This window comes from Meriones unguiculatus, chromosome 11 (assembly GCF_030254825.1).
Source record: "Meriones unguiculatus strain TT.TT164.6M chromosome 11, Bangor_MerUng_6.1, whole genome shotgun sequence".
Classification (NCBI taxonomy): Eukaryota; Metazoa; Chordata; class Mammalia; order Rodentia; family Muridae; genus Meriones; species Meriones unguiculatus.
This window is the reverse complement of record NC_083359.1, coordinates 71459547-71478035: the sequence shown is the minus strand read 5'-3', so window position 1 is coordinate 71478035 and position 18489 is coordinate 71459547. Positions and strand designations below refer to the sequence as shown.

General features: G+C 38.3%; 1 protein-coding gene across 2 annotated transcripts in view; it reads left to right on the top strand.

Moving 5' to 3' along the window:
• The window catches only part of Pla2g4a (phospholipase A2 group IVA), a 145123-nt gene that overhangs the window by 76788 nt on the left and 49846 nt on the right, over positions 1 to 18489 (top strand). For both annotated transcript variants that reach the window (XM_021645437.2, XM_060364423.1), the window contains 3 exons: positions 320 to 357; positions 1952 to 2093; positions 13141 to 13277. In XM_021645437.2, the coding sequence (XP_021501112.1) occupies positions 320 to 357; positions 1952 to 2093; positions 13141 to 13277 (317 nt within the window). The remainder of the gene's footprint in view (positions 1 to 319; positions 358 to 1951; positions 2094 to 13140; positions 13278 to 18489) is intronic.

The following is an 18489-nucleotide window of genomic DNA, read 5'->3' as shown; positions in this document are numbered from 1 at the left end:
CTCCCCACACATGGGCTTTTGACCAGGTTTACAGTACAAGGCATGAATTCCCTTCTGTGGATCAGGCCCCAAATCTAATCAGAAAGCAGTTGCTTACCGCTTGAACTATTAAGCCACTAATCAGGCAGAGGCGACTCTAATACTTGCTAACATAATTTGTCAGATAGAATTATATATAACAACTAACAAAAACTGATGAGTCTGCATGAAACTGTTACTTTTTCATTTGTTTAATATGTTACTTAAATTTTATTTTGACTGTATTATACTAATCGCATTTATTTTATTACCTTATTTATTGAATATGTTTCTTTTATAGGTCACCGAAATGATTTTGGAAATGTCTCTTGAAGTTTGGTAAGTTCTTACTTAATAAGATGAACAATATTGAGAGTGATATTATTAAACACTATAATAAATAATTCCTAAAGCTTTGGATACATAACAGTATCATAATAGTCTCCTTTAGCTGTCTACTCACAAAATCCAAAAAGCAGACTTGTGCATTCTTTTCTTACTTCCCCAATAGTTTAGAAACTGGGTAATAGTTGTCAGAATGAAAGCTCATTTTCAAGGGCCCTCCTTCTAGTAACATATTTATTCCCATAGAAATATTTATGCTTTTTAAAGCTTGTTTCCCATTGTTGATTGGCCACTGACAACTTGTAATAATTTCTTCCATAGTTGACACAATGCATTATGCTTGCTCTGATTTTTTTTAAGCTGGCATAGGTTTCTAAGAGGCCACAGAGGAGGGCTTTGCAGCCAGTCCTGAAGATACCTGATAAAACAGGATCAGATGAATGGGGAGGAGGTCCCCCCCATCAGTGGACTTGGAAAGGGGCACGGTGGAGATGAGGGAGGGAGGGAGGGAGGGACTGGGAGGGAATGAGGGATCGGGACACGGCTGGGATACAGAGTTAATAAAATGTAACTGATAAAAAAAAATAAAAAAAAATAAATAAAAAAAAGAAATTGTTGCTGCCACTATTGAAAAGGAGGAATATAAATACAGGGATTCTGGTGTCTTATAGATGTCACTACATTTGTGGGTATCTGGAGATCTGTTATTTGAAGCTCATTTCTTTTCAAAGGAGTCTGCTATTAGACAAAGGAATTTATCAAGACGATATTTCTGCAGAGATATTCCCTGGGCGGCAAGCACTTTATGATGTTAGTGAATTTTATGGTGTTAGAGCTGGGGTGCAGGAACAGGGGAAGCACTCTTGAACCATGTAAGATTGTAAAGTACCAAACCCAAGAACCACAAACATCCTTCCGTATCGAATCACTTCCCAAATTCTTTACTGTCCTAATATACAACATGCACTGGCTACTTTTGTATTACTGTAATAAAACACCATGACCAAGGCAAGGTATAAAAGAAAGAGTTTGTTTCAGGTTTATGGTTCCAAAGTTTAGAGTTCAGGTTGATGGAACAGAGGTAGCAAGTGGCAGGAGATGGAAACAGCAGCTGAAAGCTCATATCCTCATCTGCAAACAGGATGTATTGTGCACATTGGGAGTTACATGAAAACACTAAGCGTGCCCCTAGTGCTTTTCATAGCATGGCCATACCAGGTATTCAAGTGCCCAAGACTTGGGAGGGACATCTCACCCGGACCACTACACCATGTACTGAGGTGTCTTATTTTACCTAAATATCAATTTTTTAAAGAAAACTTTTAGTTAGTTTATGTCTGAATACTTATTGCTAATCTTTTTCTTTTCTCTATCTTGAGTTCGGTCTCAGATCATTGCTCGCCGCAGGGCACACACTGCTTTAAGATAACCATCATTTTGTGTTCTTGTTTGAGTGGCTTCCTGGGAAATGGTTCGAGGGGAGCAGTCCGCATACATTAGTGCACTGTTGGGGGACACAAGAAGCTGGATACCACAAAGCAAGGCTCCTGGGAACCCTGGCTCACTGATTCTTTGTTTTCCACCATAGCTCATGCCCCGACCTGCGGTTCAGCATGGCACTGTGTGATCAGGAGAAAATCTTCAGACAACAAAGGAAAGAGAACATAAAGGAAAACATGAAGAAACTCTTGGGTCCACAAAAGAGTGAGGGGCTATATTCCACACGTGATGTGAGTCCAGAATTTTTAAACGTTATTACAGACTAATGATAATCTTTCAGTATTTTTCTCCAAACCTTTCCCTCAATATGGGTGTTATTTCTTTATCTTTTGGGTTTAGGATAAGTGGTCCAAAAATGAGGAGATGTTGAGGAAGGTCCAACTGACTGCTGATCATATTTGGTAATAGTTATAGGCTATAGCAGTTATTTCTAATTTTACTTTTATAACAGTGTTAGTTCTGGAGCTGAGCAGAAAATACAGACATTCTCCTAATGCTTTCCATTCACACATTTGTATAATCTCCCAGTCTTAGGGTTCTCTAGAGAAACTGAACCAAAGGGATGTGTGTGTGTGTGTGTGTGTGTGTGTGTGTGTGTGTATTTAATATGGAAAATGACTCCTGTATATCATAGGAGCTGAGAAGTCCTGTGATATGCTATCTGCAAGGTAGAATACAAGGGAAGACAGGGAGACAATCTAATCTTGTCCAAAGGATTTGATAACTATGAGTCTGAGGCTGTAGGCCTAAGAATTAGGGTGGCTGGGGTGGTGGGGTGGTGGGGTGGTGGGGTGGTGATGTTGGTATCATCCTCAGAGACCCAAGAGCTGAGAATCTAGCAGGACAGGTAACCAAGGGCAAGAAGACATGGGTCAATATTGAGCCATGCTTGTTCACATAGGGAACAGGAGGTGTTTATAGACTTCTTGAAAACCACCCTCATAGACAAATGCAGAACTACTGTTTGATTAGTCAGCTGTCTGGGTATCCTTCGACCCAGTGGAGTTAACACAAAATTTATTATCGCATTTTTGGACTGTTCACCATTCACATCAGAACAGTACACTTGTTAACATCAACATACCTGTAACTGATGCAAAATTGCTCAAAGGACACACCGCACATAAGGGTTTGCAACTGATGCAAATTTTATGGGTTCTGCAATGACCCATGTCTACAGAATCAGGGGAGATAATTTTGTTGTCTTGTTGTCTTGGATGCCCATTGTCTTCCATCTACTTAATTCTCCCCCTCACATGACCTCTGACGTCCACTTAACTTTCTCCTGGCAGTCAGGTAATGCGAAGTCTTTTCAGACTGGATTATTTCACATAATAATGTAAATTTCAGCTTGCTTCACTTATCATGGCTTAATATAGTTTTTTGTTTTTTGTTTATTTAGCACTGAAACCCTCCACTGTATAGATGTAACACACTTTATACTGTCTAATTCAAGTTTAGATTTGTTCCTTTTATTTTTATGTATTGGGGTGTCTTGTGTAAAAGGAACTTTTACGTGCCTGCTTCAGTTGTTTGTCTTGGAGGCTTACTGTCTCCTTCTGCTAACCTAAGCCTAGTTCTGGAAGCTTCTGTCCACCATATACTCTAATGTAGGCCTGGAATGTTTTCAGCCTCTGAGACTTACAGCTTAATAAACTCACCCTTTCTTGTTCTTCCTGAGCTCATAGCTGGCTAGTTCAATTCAGCTATTTTGGCTCAAATTCCTCTTTCAGTCAACTTATTCAATCTGGCTTTTCTCTCAGCCTCTGAATTACTCTGCTTGGCCTCAAACTAACTTCAGCAATATGCTCTAATCTTTTAGCTCCTTCTCATTCTCTGGCTTGTTCTGTCTTCACCTATATCTACTTTTTTCTCTCTTCAAGCTGTCTCTATATATCTGTTCTGGTAAAACTGCCTCTTCTCTCTCTCTCTCTCTCTCTCTCTCTCTCTCTCTCTCTCACACACACACACACACACACTCCCTTTCTCTCTCTTTCTTTCTGCATTGCCCCTGAAGTAGCTTCCCTTTCCTCTCTCTTCTCGAGGGAGTTGGGCATATTTTATTATGACAAACCTTTTCCTGATTCATCACTTTTTCTGCCACTCAATTAGACATCACTTTCAAACATAGGAGTGTCCTTCTGCAAACTAGCTTTACCTTCATTGTTGGGGATTAAAGGCCAACCACAAATGGACTGAAGCTTTTCTTTACCTGAAACTTGCAGTTCAAGGTAGACCTTGGACTCAGATCTGCTTGCCTCTGTCTCGTGGATTAAAGACGTGTTTACATTCCAGCCAGATCACACTGAATTACAAAGTCTTTGGATGAGATCTCTTGATGGAGTAGCTATGTTCTGAATTAAAATATCGCTACAATCTTGTCTGCATGTGTCTCTGTTCACTGCATGCATGTAGCTCCCATGGAGATGAGTAGAGAGTTTCAGATCTCCTGGGACTGGAGTTACAGAGAATTATGAGCTATCTTGTGTATTCTGGGAATTGAAACCAGGTTCAATGAAAGAGCAGCCTCTGGTTTTAACTGCTGAGCCATCTCTTCAGTCCCCACTAGTTGTTTTTGTATTGTTTGCTTTTTTCATAAGGCATGCAGGTACTAATCCTAATCAAGAGATGTATAAAGAAATAAAGTTTTCCTAGCTAGATATCTGACATTCCTTAACTGAACTGAGTTACATATAGAAAGAGATTAAAAAGTATGTTTCAAATCCTTCATATTTCAGAGAAGAGAGCTTCTAAATACCATGCAAAATTGACAAAATTGTCAAAACAATGACTTCGACTTATAGAGAGTTCAGAGTAATTGAGAACAGTTATTGACAGTGCAATATTTGAATTTTACTTTCACATTTTTTTTTGCTTGAATTAGAGTAAACATTTAGTAATATCTTTTATAACCCCTTTGGGCCCATCTATCCTTTCACTTATCTATCTATCTATCTATCTATCTATCTATCTATCTATCTATCTATCATTTAGATAGATGATGTCATCTATCATCATCATCTACCTAACACAGTGTTTGTCTCTTTTCTTTTATCTTCTATCAGTCCATCTCTATAAATGAAACCTATGAGGATAAATCATTACAATGATGAAATTTCTTGGTAGTGATAGATAAGCAATTTTTGGCTTATTTCTATGAGCTTTTTCTATTAAGTGGATATTCTAAATTAACATATTTATTCATTAAATTTATAAATATGCACTTTCATAGACACACACACACACACCAACCACACATCAGGGTTTCAATATAAATGTAAATTAATGACAAAGTATATTTGGAAACAAGACTTAATGGTTGGATAAGGACACTGGGTGAATACACAAGGGATGATAGGTTTCCAGCTATGTTTTCAGGGAGGTGGGAAGCCAGTTGGTGATGCTGGAGTGGCTTTGATTGCTGTGGAGCCAACTAATTGTAAGATACAATGGCACTTATAAGGGATTTCTGCCAGAAGGACACGAAAGGGAAAAGTGAAGCTTCCATTTAAATTCCTATCTTAAAAAAATGCAGAGGACTAACTCTCTTTAATTGTGTATCTTTGTTGTCATCCTGACAGATATTTTGAAGAATATGTGACAGGTTATTGTGTTTGGTTAATAGTATTTAGAGAACCTGCCTTTTTAGTATATTACTCATTTTTTGTTTTGTTGTTTTTCTGTTTACTCGAAATGTAGACAACAAACGTTTTACCAGCAAGTCTACAACTTCTTTTTGTTTCCATCTTTATTTTATATTGTTAGACCATTAGATCCTAGAAATTATATTTTAAGTTGTTCTGATTTCTGTCATATATTACTGATTGAGACAACTGTGCTAGCTGCTGGAGAAGATAAATCTTGAGGTGGGTGGCACTTACGGTTCTTTACTTGGTGCGTTTAAAGCCTTGTTTGACAGATATCTAAGCAAATTAAACTAATGGTGTGTCAAGTGAACAGCTGTGGAGGAATGCTGGAGTTGGCGGGAAGGCGGGAGAATACTGGCCATGTCATGTGGAAGGAGTGTGCTGGGATGAAAAGGAGGTTCTCCACATTCATGTTCATCACTATCCCTCATAATCTCAGGCTCCTTGTCTAGTTGCTGTTCAGGTATTTTGCAATAATTTTACTTTTTTCCCATCAACTCCCTCCTTATTCCATTCACAGCTAATACCTTGGCTCCTAGACAAAGGCAAATTAAAGTCAAGAGATAAGAATTCCATAAATCTTTCTCCTCTAAGTTTGGGCCATAAGATTGACATGTGCAGCCTGTGCCTTTCCTTCATAGTTTCTTTCCTAATTTAGGAAGGGAATTTCCTTTCCTTTCAAATGAATATTTGTTATTATTATTTTTTATTTTTTATATTAATTACAGTTTATTCACTTTGTATCCCAGCTGTAGTCCCCTCCCTCATTCCCTTCCAATCCCACCCTTTCTTTCTCATGTCTTCCCATGCCTCTCTCCAAGTCCACTGAGAGGGGAGGTCCTCCTCCCCTTCCATCTGACCCTAGCCTATCAGGTATCCTCAAGACTGGCTGCATTGACCTCCTCTGTGGCCTGGCAAGGCTGTTCCCCTCTCAGGGGGAGGTGATCAAAGAGCCAGCCACTGAGTTCATGTCAGAGACAGTCCCTGTTCTTCTTACTAGGGAATCCACTTGGATACTGGGCTGCCATGGGCTACATCTGAGCAGGGTTCTAGGTTATCTCCATGAATGGTCCTTGGTTGGAGTATCAGTCTCAGAAAAGACTCCTGTGCCTAGAATTTTTGGTTCTGTTGCTTTCTTTGTGGAGTTCCTGTCCTCTCCAGGTCTTACTATCTCCCCCTTCCTTCATAAGATTCTCTGCACTGTGCCCAAAGTTTGGTTATGAGTCTAAGCATCTGCTTTGATACACTGCTGGGTAGAGTCTTCAGAAGCCTTCTGTGGTAGGCTCCTGTCTAGTTTCTGTTTCTCCTTCTTCCAATGTTCATCCCGTTTGTGTTTCTGCATAAGGATTTATCCTCTCACCCAGGGTAAGGTTTTGTTTAGCTGTTTTAAAACAGCTTTGAGATTTCCCCTTATACCCATCAGAATGGCTAAGATAAAAAGCTTAGTGACAGTGCATGCTGGAGAGGTTGTGGAGAAAGGGGAATCCTCCTCCATTGCTGGTGGGAATGTAAACTGGTACAACCACTTTGGAAATCAATCTGGTGCTTTCTCAGACTATTAGGAATAGTGCTTCCTTAAGATCCAGCTATTAGGATCCAGCTATATCCTTCCTAGGCATATATCCAAAAGATGCTCAAGTACACAACAAGGATATTTGCTCAACCATGCTTGTAGCTGCTCTATTAGTAATAACCAGAACCTGGAAACAACCCAGATGTCCCTCAACTGAGGAATGGATACAGAAATTGTGGTACATTTACACAATGCAATACTAGTCAGCAATTAAAAACAAGGAAATCATGAAATTTGCAGGCAAATGGTGGGATCTAGAAAAGATCATCCTGAGTGAGGTATCCCAGAAGCAAAAAGACACACATGGCATATACTTACTTATTATTGGATATTAGATATATAATATAGGATAAACATACTAAAATCTGTACACCTCAAATGAAGATTTATATCAGACATGGACTGCGAGCTGTAGTTCTTAGGAACCACACTGTGTCAACTATTTGGTCCTTCCTAGGCCCCTCTCCATCTATGTTGATAGATTCTACTTGAGTATGGATATTTTATACAAAAATATACAGATGTTCTTCACAGCATACTTTGCATTCTTTCATGGTTCAGGCATCCCTTCACTGTTCTATTGCATCAGGTCTGTAACAGATGCCAACATTGTCTTACCCTGCCTTTTCTGACCACATAGCTGCCTACGTCCTTCTGGCATTTGAAACACTGCCCCTCCTCTCTGCAACATCTGCTTCATCATGGGTCTTTAATTGCTTCACTAATGAGCCTCTCAGTGTCTCCAACTCGGCATTCCTAATACTAAATCGTTAGTCTCTGTATCTCCTCTTTCCCACTTTCTGTCTACCCAGAATTCAGGGGGATTTTTTTTTTCAAAATATGAATTTGAGTCCATTAAATCCCTTTTCTCACACTTAAAAGTACATTTTTTTTTTTCAGAATCTACCATGGTTGTACCTAAAAGTATTTGTACAAATATTCATTTGATGTCTGCTTTTCCCATTATAATGTAAGTTTGATGAGGGACATACAATTGTCTGGATGTCCACCTGTGTGTTTCTGGCACCTAGCATAGCTTCTAAAACAGGATACTCATTAAATATTTTGTGTGAGCCTGAGACTAGAATTAGGCAGTAGTTGGCAGCATTACCTTTTTTTTTTTTTTTTTTTTTTTTGGCAGCATTACTTTATGGAGAGGTGGAATAGAGGGGGGAGAAGAAAGGGAGGAGGAAGGAAAGGGAGACAGAAAAGAATATCAGGCTTTGAAACAGAGGAACACCAATATCTGGCTCTTAATAAAGAGATGGAGGTTTAGATAAGAGGATTAGACTTTTAAGTAGACACATCCATGGATCACATTAGTGTAGATGTCCACTGGGCGTGTAGTCTTGGTTTTCAGAAAAGTGATTGCTGCTACTACCCTTGACTGGCATTTCCTAGTGGAAAAAAGTAGTATGTCTTCCTGGGAAAACCAAAATTGGCTTCATATTTGTAAAAGTAGTAGTATAGTAAGTTGCTTCATTGTTGTTGTGTGCACAGATGGATAGGGTAGGGAAGTTAAGCTTTTTCTTTGAAATAGCACTCAAAAATGTCAAATTCATGTTTTTTAAGATGGCTTCTAGAATTCTGGTTTGACTTTCATCTACTCCCTTCCCTCAATTTACACAGTCCATACCACAGACCACTTGATCAATGCCATCCATCCCATAGAATAAAATTTCTATTATTATCTTAATTGGTCTCTTATTCTCCTGTTCTCCTGCTCTCTGGAAAGATCTGCAGTACTTCATAGTTGTCCTCTAGGAATAGGAGACTGGGTTGTTCCTACCTCAAGAACAGTATCAAGGAAACCTCAAAGTCAAGAATGTCCCATACTGTTGTTGCTTTTCAAAAAGAAACAGTGTTTGGTATAGGACCTTGATGAGTTTAAATCTTGAGAGAATTTGAGCACATACTATGTTGCTTGTGCTTCTGCTGTGAAATGGAGATGATGTCTCTCATAGGACCAAGGGAAAGAACGCTAGGATGTATCTAGCACCATGTGCAGAGCACAGTAGTTATACAATAAAACGGTTCATTATAAGCACTCTTGGGGATTATTGTTCATTACTTTGTATTCTGTGACAATAGCTGTTAATTGTAATATCCTCAGTTTCCTGCGTGGAGAGTGGGCTGGTCAAATAGTTAAGATTTCTAATAATCTGAGAACTTATGTTCCTAAATACTCAGCTTTAAAACAACAATAAAAACTATTGATTTTGATCGTTTGGGACAGTCCTTCTTGTTCAGATTGAGTAGACTTGGGCTTTTTCATGTTATCACCCTTTGAAAGTAGCTTCTATTTTGCATGCCTTGTGTGTTTACTGAAAGGAGATTCTCTTTTTTTTTCTTTATTAATTACACTTTATTCACTTTGTATCCTCCTGTGGTTCCCTCCCTCTTCCCATCCCAATCCCTCCCTTCCTCCACCCTCTGCACGCATGCCCCTCTCCAAGTCCATTGATAGGGGAGGTCTTCTTTTCCTTCCTTCTGATCCTAGTCAATTAGGTCTCATCAGGAGTGGCTGCATTGTCTTCTCCTGTGGCCTGGTAATGCTTCTTCCCCCTCAGGGGGAGGTAATTAAAGAGCTGGCCAATCAGTTCCTGTCAGAGACAGTCCCTGTTCCTATTACAATGGAACCCACTTGGATACTGAATTGCCATGGGCTACATTTGTGCAGGGGTCTTAGGTTATCTCCATGCATAGTCCTTGGTTGGAGTATTAGTCTCAGGAAAGACCCCTGTGCTCAGATTTTTTTGGTTCTGTTGCTCTCGAAAGGAGATTCTTTAAACTATCACATTCTCTTTCATGATTGTTGCTGTGGAATTTAAATCTGATAAGCAAGCTTGTTATTGAACAACTTTGGTGCAGAGCTGAGATGGTTCTGTGAGTAAGACATCTAAGATTTTTGTTGAATGTTTGGTGTATTGGGATGGTTCTCATTTTAAACATTATTTTTGGGTATTTGATAATTTCAGATTATGGGGTTTTGTGTGAAGAGAAATGTTCCCAAAGTTGTTTGGGAACTACAATGTGGAGTTAGAGGAGTGGAGAAATGAGAGAAGATCTACCCCTCTTAAGAGAGTTACAACAAAAATGCTCTGTTGTTCTCCTTGTAGAGCTCCTATCCCTTCCAGGTCTTTCTAGCTACCCATTCTTCCATAAGATTCCCTGCATTCTTCCCAAATTTGGCTATGAGTCTCAGCATCTGCTTTGATACCCTGATGGCTAGAGTCTTTCAGAGGCCCTCTGTGGAAGGCTCCTGTCCTGTTCCCTGTCTTCTCCTACTTCTGAAGTCTAACCTGTTTGCCCTTCTGATGGAGTAAGCATCTTTCCTAGGGTTCTCCTTGTTGTTCAGCTTCTTTACAGAGCCAAAAAATGTGGATCCAGGGGTCCCTGCAGAAACTGATGAATTATCCAAGGACCATTCATGGAAAGGACCTAGATCCCCTGATCAGATGTAGCCCATGGGCAGCTCAGTCTCCATGTGGGTTTCCTGGTAAGGTGACCAGGAACAGTCACTGGAAGGAACTCAGTTGTCTGCTCTTTGATCACCTCCCTCTGGTGAGGTAGCCTACAGAGAGAGAGGACCCAGACAGTCCTAAGGAGACCTGATAGGCTAGGGTCAGATGGAACTGGAGGAGGACCTCTCCTATCAGTGGACTAGGGAGGGACATATAGGGAGAGGAGAAGAGGGAGGGTGGGATGGGAAGGAGATAGGGAAGGGGTACAGCCGGGATGGAAAGTAAATAAATTATAATAAATAATAATTATAAAGAAAAAAATACTGATGATCAGAAAAAAAGATGCTGTTCCTTAGGTTATTAACAGTTATTTTCACAGGGTCCTATTCAGTCAACAATAACCTTCAGCAGTGTTTATGATGAACCATTTTCTTGCATAACTATTATGTGATCTGCACATTTTTCTAGATACACCATTGCAACTAGTATCCATTGCTTTCACTCTATGAGAGACATCATCTCCATTTTACAGCTAAAGCACATGCAATACAGTGTATATCCAAATTCACTCAAGCTTTAAGGACTATCCTTCATGTTAAACAAACCACCTTAGACAAACAGAAGTATGGAGTGGTCCTTAACATTCTCTGTATCTGTCTTAGTAACAGAACAGAGCAGAAGGAAGAAAGGCAGAACAAAACAGCTTCTGAAGCAAGTCATGGAAAGAGCCTTGAGCTGTTTGATTATTATCCTGTTTGTATGTTTCATCTAGAATATTCTCCCTCTCACTTTCACCTTTATTCTAAAGTTACACTTTGTACTATTGATTCTTACTCTGTCAGTTCTTAGAGATTGTAACATAGGGCAGACAGAGTAAGATGCCTGAAAGGTGAACTGAGCGGGTGAAAGCTTCCTCAGCAAAGGTTCTGGAACTCAAGGATTAGATGAAATATTTCTTTTCAAAGGTGTTCGGGGGACTTCAAAGGCCTTGGAATGTAACAAGAGCTGGAAAGCAGGTGCTCAAGAAGCCCAGACTACAGTAAACAGGGTGAAGCATATTTTGAGGAGCCCACGGGCCCTTTAGAATTGAGGATACCGAACTGAATGCATGTATGAAAAGTAATAAGGGGGGGGTGCTGTGGGGATGATGTAGATTTGTTGTATAAGTCTGGCTGCTTACCTTAGGAAAAGATTACTCTCTGTCACATAGGTGGCCCTCATCTAAGAAGCTGGAGGACAGAATTAACTAAAAAGGCTAGGCTATCTAGTTATTCAAGAAGGAATTATGCAGTACCTCCTTCGGATTTGGTGCTATCAGCTTTGTGGGGCTTGGACTTTGTTGGTCCATATTGCAGGTTTAGACTTTGTAGTCTCTACAACTATGTGAACCAATGTTTTTACAATGAACATCTTTCCCTGTAGACACATATTGTATTGTTTCTAACACAGGACTATGGGGAAAACGTCTTTTGTGATGGTTAGTCTTTGAAATTTATGGGAATGTAAAAGCCCTTAAGCACCTCAGAGCTTTCTTCTCTAAGGAAGAAAGTTAATAGTATTTATGAACCATACACCAAGAGAGATTAAATCAAGACATGAGCTTTTGGTAAATGCAAGTTCATTTCCTGTCATCCTATGAGAAAGTATTTAAGGATTTATTGACATATTCATACACAAACATTAAGATATTAAGTCCAAATATAAACTAAAAACTTCTTAACAGCATGTCTTACCTGATTTTGTTCAAATAGCAGTCGGGGCTAAGAGATGCACACATTATTTCTCTGAATGTTATTTCAGAATGACTGTTCAGAAGACTATATTTTAGCATCCAAATTTACTCTTCATGATTTCACAAAATTATGCAAGATTATTTGATTTTAAACATGCGTATGAAATAGAGTTTGCCTACACATCCTGGAATAGAATGTCTATTCTAATCCTGCATCTCCCTCAATAAATTTCACCATTTTCTATAACAATGCTAAAGAGGAAGAAGAATGGCTTTTGGTGCTAGTTAAATCTTAGCCCAGTTCTTGTTTGTACTGATTATTAAGCTGTCTTTTTATGGAGTCTGTATTGTGGGTGCTTCATCCCTTCCAAATGGAAAAAAAAAATGGCTTCTGACCACATGCCTCACTCTTCTTTCTAGTGCCAGGTCTGACACCATGTGTTATCAAGCTGTTTACTCAGCTATAGATCACTAGCCCAGAGACTGAAAGAACATTATTCTTTTTAGACCTCACAGGGTCTAAAGAGAGACCAAATGAAACAATGCTCCTGAAAGCAATATATAGGCTATAGTAGGCTGCACAAGCATAGAGCTTGGCTGTGATGGTTGTATTATAGCTATTGTTAAAATAATATGTTTTTCAATTGACCTTGATTCTTGATTTTTTTTAAATGAAAAACTTCTTTTAAGAAATTAAGTATACAAAATAAAATGAATAAACATACAAAAGAAAATTAGCTACTGCCAGCGTGTTAGTAATATATGTTAAAGTGAAATATGTTTAACCTTAGAGTTGAAACTGAAATGAAATTAGTTTATGTTTTTTGTTGTTTGTACAATCTCTGTGTTGCTTCATTACAGGTGCCTGTGGTGGCCATTTTGGGTTCAGGAGGGGGTTTCCGGGCCATGGTGGGATTCTCTGGTGTGATGAAGGCACTGTATGAGTCAGGGATTTTGGATTGTGCTACCTACATTGCTGGCCTTTCTGGATCCACATGGTTAGTATGCATTTTTAATTAATTTTATTTTTCTAAAGGTTTACACTTTATCTAAGTCAAAAATTAGGAAAGAGCAATTTACAAAATTGAATCTTCAAGTTATTAAATGTTTCCGTCTGATGCTACAGTAAGCTTAAGAACATCTTGTAATATAGATTTATTTCTAGTTAAGACTATGGCCATTAGTTTACTGTTTAAAGCCAGTTTTGACCAATGTTGTAGTTAGGGCATAAAAGAAAAGGATAGCCTAGTTGAAGATAATTTTAGATAAATATGACAGTAGTCAAATAACATACTCCACCCATAATTAATTTAATCTTCCTATAATTTGCTGATTTGGAGTTTTCCAGAAACATGTCTAAGTCTATATGATTCACTAGGTATTCATCTTTGTCTTTAGGGCAAATAGGAAAACAATGCAAGATGCTATAGACTACAGAAGAGGGAAAATGGCTCTGGATAGCACAGATGTAGTAGGCCTCATTGGTTCCTATCCAACTAAGTATTAAACTAGTCCTTTAAGTCTATTTAAACTCCTCTGAACCAGGTGGCTAGCTATAACACTCACAGGTTAACATTTTTGTCCCATGGATTTACCATTTTGTGAATAATATTTAGATAATATTTTTAGAGAGATTCTACATGTTTGTTTGTTTGTTTGTTTGTTTGTTTTTGTGTGTGTGTGTGCCCCTACCACATTTGCAGCATATTGCAAATCAAATAAGTATCTTATCTGTGGTAGCCCACACCCTTAATTCCAGAGCTCAGGAGGCAGAGGCAGGTAAACCTCTGAGTTTAAAGTCAGCCTGGTATACACAGTGAGTTCCCAGGACAGCCAGGACTACACAGAGAAACCCTCTCTTGATTCCCACCCAATCCCAAAGAGATGGTCTTCTTGAGATGTCTCAAATGATACCATCACTTTATTATAATATATCTGCCTCTGACCTAGAAGGCCAACTTGAGTACTCTGTCATGGTGAAGTTCATGTGTTAAACTGTTGTAGTTTATGTATTTAGCATTTTAAAGCCTCCATGTCATTTCATCCTATGAAGTAGATATAAGCTTCATTTTTTTCAGCTAAAGAAAATTTGACTCACAGGCCAGGTGACTTGTTTGTCGCTAGATGGACCAGCTTTAAGGTCCATAATCTAACATTTTTGGTACTAAATTATAATCTTCTCTTAAAGAGTTATACTGTTGATATGGTTAGTTCCGTGTTCTAAGCAATTGAGGCTACCAGCTACTTTTTTACGTATTATATAGTTTCCTATGTAGAGAATCTAGAGTTGTTGAATTTTTTTCCTAAATATTTTGAACCAGATTCTGTGGTTAAATAACCAATAACCCAGGGCCATATTTGCCACCTTCATTGTACCCTCAAAATGATTTATGTCTTCTGAAGGAAGGGTGTAGCCCATCATTATTCTTTCCCTTGAAGGAAAGAGCAGGCACCTGCCTGTTTCATGAGTAATGTGGTGAAAACACTTGGACCCTTTTGTTCAGTCGCTCACTTAATCATTTTGTTATTTGCCTCTGCATGGTTTTGTTTTCTTCACTCGATATTTATTAGATCCTTGATGCTTTTTACTGACTACAGCAAGAAGACCCTTTTCTTAAACATATCCAATAAATGATGTCTAGGCCTTGAGCACTGACTTGAGATAGAATTGTGTATTTGTGATGTAGATCAGACCTTTAGCCATTGCCTTTGTCAGATTTGGGCAATGTCTTCTTACATGATCTTGTCAGGAACCTGAGAACAAGTCCTGTGAAATGTAAGCGAGTTTTACATTTGTACACATTTTCATATAGACGTGATGTCTGCTCTATCTCTTTTCCTTTAAATATTAGCTTTGTCATTTTTTATTCCGCTTTCACGAGTGACTCTCGGTCTTTCCATTCTGCTCAAAGGTTGGCCGTAAGTCTCAGCCTCTGCTTTGATAGTTCTCAGGGCAGAGCCTTTAAATCTTTGTAATACATGTTTACTCGCAGGCCACTTTATGTTTACATGTGTTGGTACATAGTCTCCTGGATTTCTTTTGGTGAAATTAGGAGATAAGGGCTGTGACATATCAGATATACTGTTCTTCATTTAGGTTTTGCTTCATCCTCTTTGATTGCTCTGTCTTTTCTGTCACCATTATCTATGTACACAGCTTTTCTCCTTGATGCTAGGCCTTCTCCATGACCTCCCACTTGCCATGTTAATATCTATATAACAAGCTTTAGTGATTCCACAAACCTTTACCATTTGACTACTTGGGTTGTTGTAACCAACATATTAATCCATGGAATCCTGAGAGCACCAAAATGTGACAAACAAAGAAAAGAGGAAGAAGAAAACTAAAAGAAACAGCAGGAAAGCTTGAGGAGAATCAGGTGAAAGATGAGTCTCCGAGAGCAGGATGGTGAGTGCTCTGAGAAACAGCCTAGCCTGAGTTTGGAAAATGTGTGTGGTTTTAATTAGGAATCACTTAATTAAATTAATCAGTTATTTTAATCATAAAATTACATGAACTGAAAACATAAGTTCAAGCATAGCAATGTGAAAACTGAAAAAAAGAAAACCATCTCAGAAAGGGGGAAAATCAACAGTCCTTGTTTGAGGAGACTAAGGACTTTCATGTTTTATTTTTGAAATAAGAGAGTTGGATATTTAGGTAGATGTCTGAGGTACAGAGCTAACTTAAAGACAAGAAAGTAAAAGGTCATAGATCAGAGATAGGAAAGACTTAGACAGAGATAGATCATAAGGTAGAGTGCACACACAGGAAGCAATGAACTGTGAAAAGGAGGCATTTCCTGAGATACAAGAAGGGCTGAGGGTGATTCATGTTAGTGATTCTTCTTTGAGAAAGATAGGTAAGAAAGTACAAAGTTCAGAGGAAGGAATTCAGAAAGACTTGGAAAAACAAATTACACTTTATGTTCTGTAATGTTTCATATTCTACAGAGACATTACCATAATTTGGCAGAAATGAGATAGAACAAATACATATGTGGAGCAGCCCTGGACCTCCCAGGCAGTTTTCTGTGATCACAAAATACAATTTCATGTTGGACGAAGGTTTTCTTTTAACTCTAGCTACCTTTACAGTAATTATTTCTGAAATTATTTTTGGATGATGCCTGTGACTCATTGAACATAAACTTGGGAGATTTGGCATGAGTAAGCAAGGAGAGTCATGATGATATTTCTGTATTCTCTTGTTTAGGCTTCTAACAAAGCTCTCTTCCACAGAGAAGCTGTTGTCTTGTAACACTAAGGAGCTATATAGTATTAATTGCCATGCTTGTATGAGGATACCTCTAAAGAGAAATCAAGATATCTCCATGTCTATAGATAATAATAATAGGCGCTCTTTTGTTAAATTGGCTAACATGAAATTTGCGGATGAAAATGTACTTTAGCATGGAGAATTCCTAGAACAATGTGGAGGGTCTTCTAAAGTCATGCAGAATCTTGGTTGAGAAGGAGAATTACTCTGGCACATTTTTGAGTGTAGAAACTCTAAAATGTATGCACCCAAGAATTATAATTCAGCAAGTACCAGGGCCTGGGCATTAATACTTTGAAATGTGCACTGTGGGCTGTAGGATTTTAAGATAAGGATTGCATTAAGATTTTTTTTCCTCTGGAATGGCATAACATAGAAAATTTTACACTTAAACTGGGTGGTGGTGGTGCATGCCTTTAATCCCAGCTTTTAGAGAGGTGGAAGCAGGTGGATCTCTGTGAGCTTGAGGCCAGCCTGGTCTACTGAGTGAGTTCCAGGACAGCCAAGGCTACACAGAGAAACCCTGTCTTGAAAAACCAAAACAAACAAAAAATTAAAAAAAACAAAAAGAAAAATTTACACTTAAATGCATTTATATAGAAGCCACGAAGTAGCTTATATAAATAAGTTGAGAATTATAAGTAAATAAGTACAGATTCTTACATAAATTAATATGAGACTACTGCATTCATTGATTTATAGATGTTCTTCCAAAAACACTCTTTAGAAACTTGATTGGTATAATTGGGGACAAAAATTAAGACTTAACTGTGGAATTATAACTGGAAGTATTATATGTGAACTTTAGATGCTCTTATATTGAGAAAGCTAGTTATGTTTTGCTCTTGGTAAAACAAAGGAGACAAGGAAAGCCATTTAATCGTAAAAAGCTGCACAGAAAAAATTAGTTTCCTGTTATTCTATTTTAGTTACCAGTAAAGCCAAAATTCAAATCCAAGTAGACACAATGCTATCATGCAAATTCACTCAGGTGAATTTAAGGAATATGTGTTCATAAGGGCTGAACAATAAAGACCGTTAACTTGGTGCCAACAAACTATTCTAGGTGCTTGTGTTCTGTCTGTTAAACTGGAGCTTAAATCCCCAAGCCAACTGCTTCCTGAGAAAATGAGAAGTAGGAATAGAATGAAATTGAAGGACTTTAGTTCATCTGCTGGAAGGCAAAAGCAGAGGACAGAGGTAGCTGTTCTCCTTATGATCAATGAGCTGTGGGCTCACATCTGTGTGCATCAATTCCCTTGCAAAACCTTTCCCTGACATGGACACAGTCTGAGAATTTAATCAACCTATAATCACTAAGTTTTTTGTTGTGGTTTTTTTTTTTTTTTTAACTCGCAGAAGGGATAGATTAGCGCTGGGAGAAATACAGGGAGGAGGTAAACCTCTGTATTATTTGTTACAGTTCATACAGTTCATACATTTGTTATTTCGTACAGTTCATACAGTTCATTCAAAATTTAGCTAAATATATATGAAGAAGATGTACTACAACATAAATAGATTTTGGATAATTATATATGTCTGTTACAATAAGAAATGTCAATTTCAAGTAACAGAATGACCACAGCAAATGACCACTTGGCCTGAAAAAAAAAACAAAAAAATATTCTGTGACTCAAATGAACTCTGATGTAAAGCCATGCTCACATTTATCCTGTCACATTTGGTAAAAGATTTAATGTTTTTGTTATAATATAGACTACATTGGATACATTAAATATAGGAGGGAAAGAAAGGGGAAATATAAAGTAAGAAAATGGACACTATAATGAATAGCCTTTGTGAGCATGTGTCCTGTCCAGTGGACAGGAGTTCAGCGGGTTCCTAAGAAGGGGTAAAAGAATGGGAAGGGACAAGAGACACAAAGAATGAGAGCAACTCTATAATCTGATCCAGCTCTTGTTTATTTG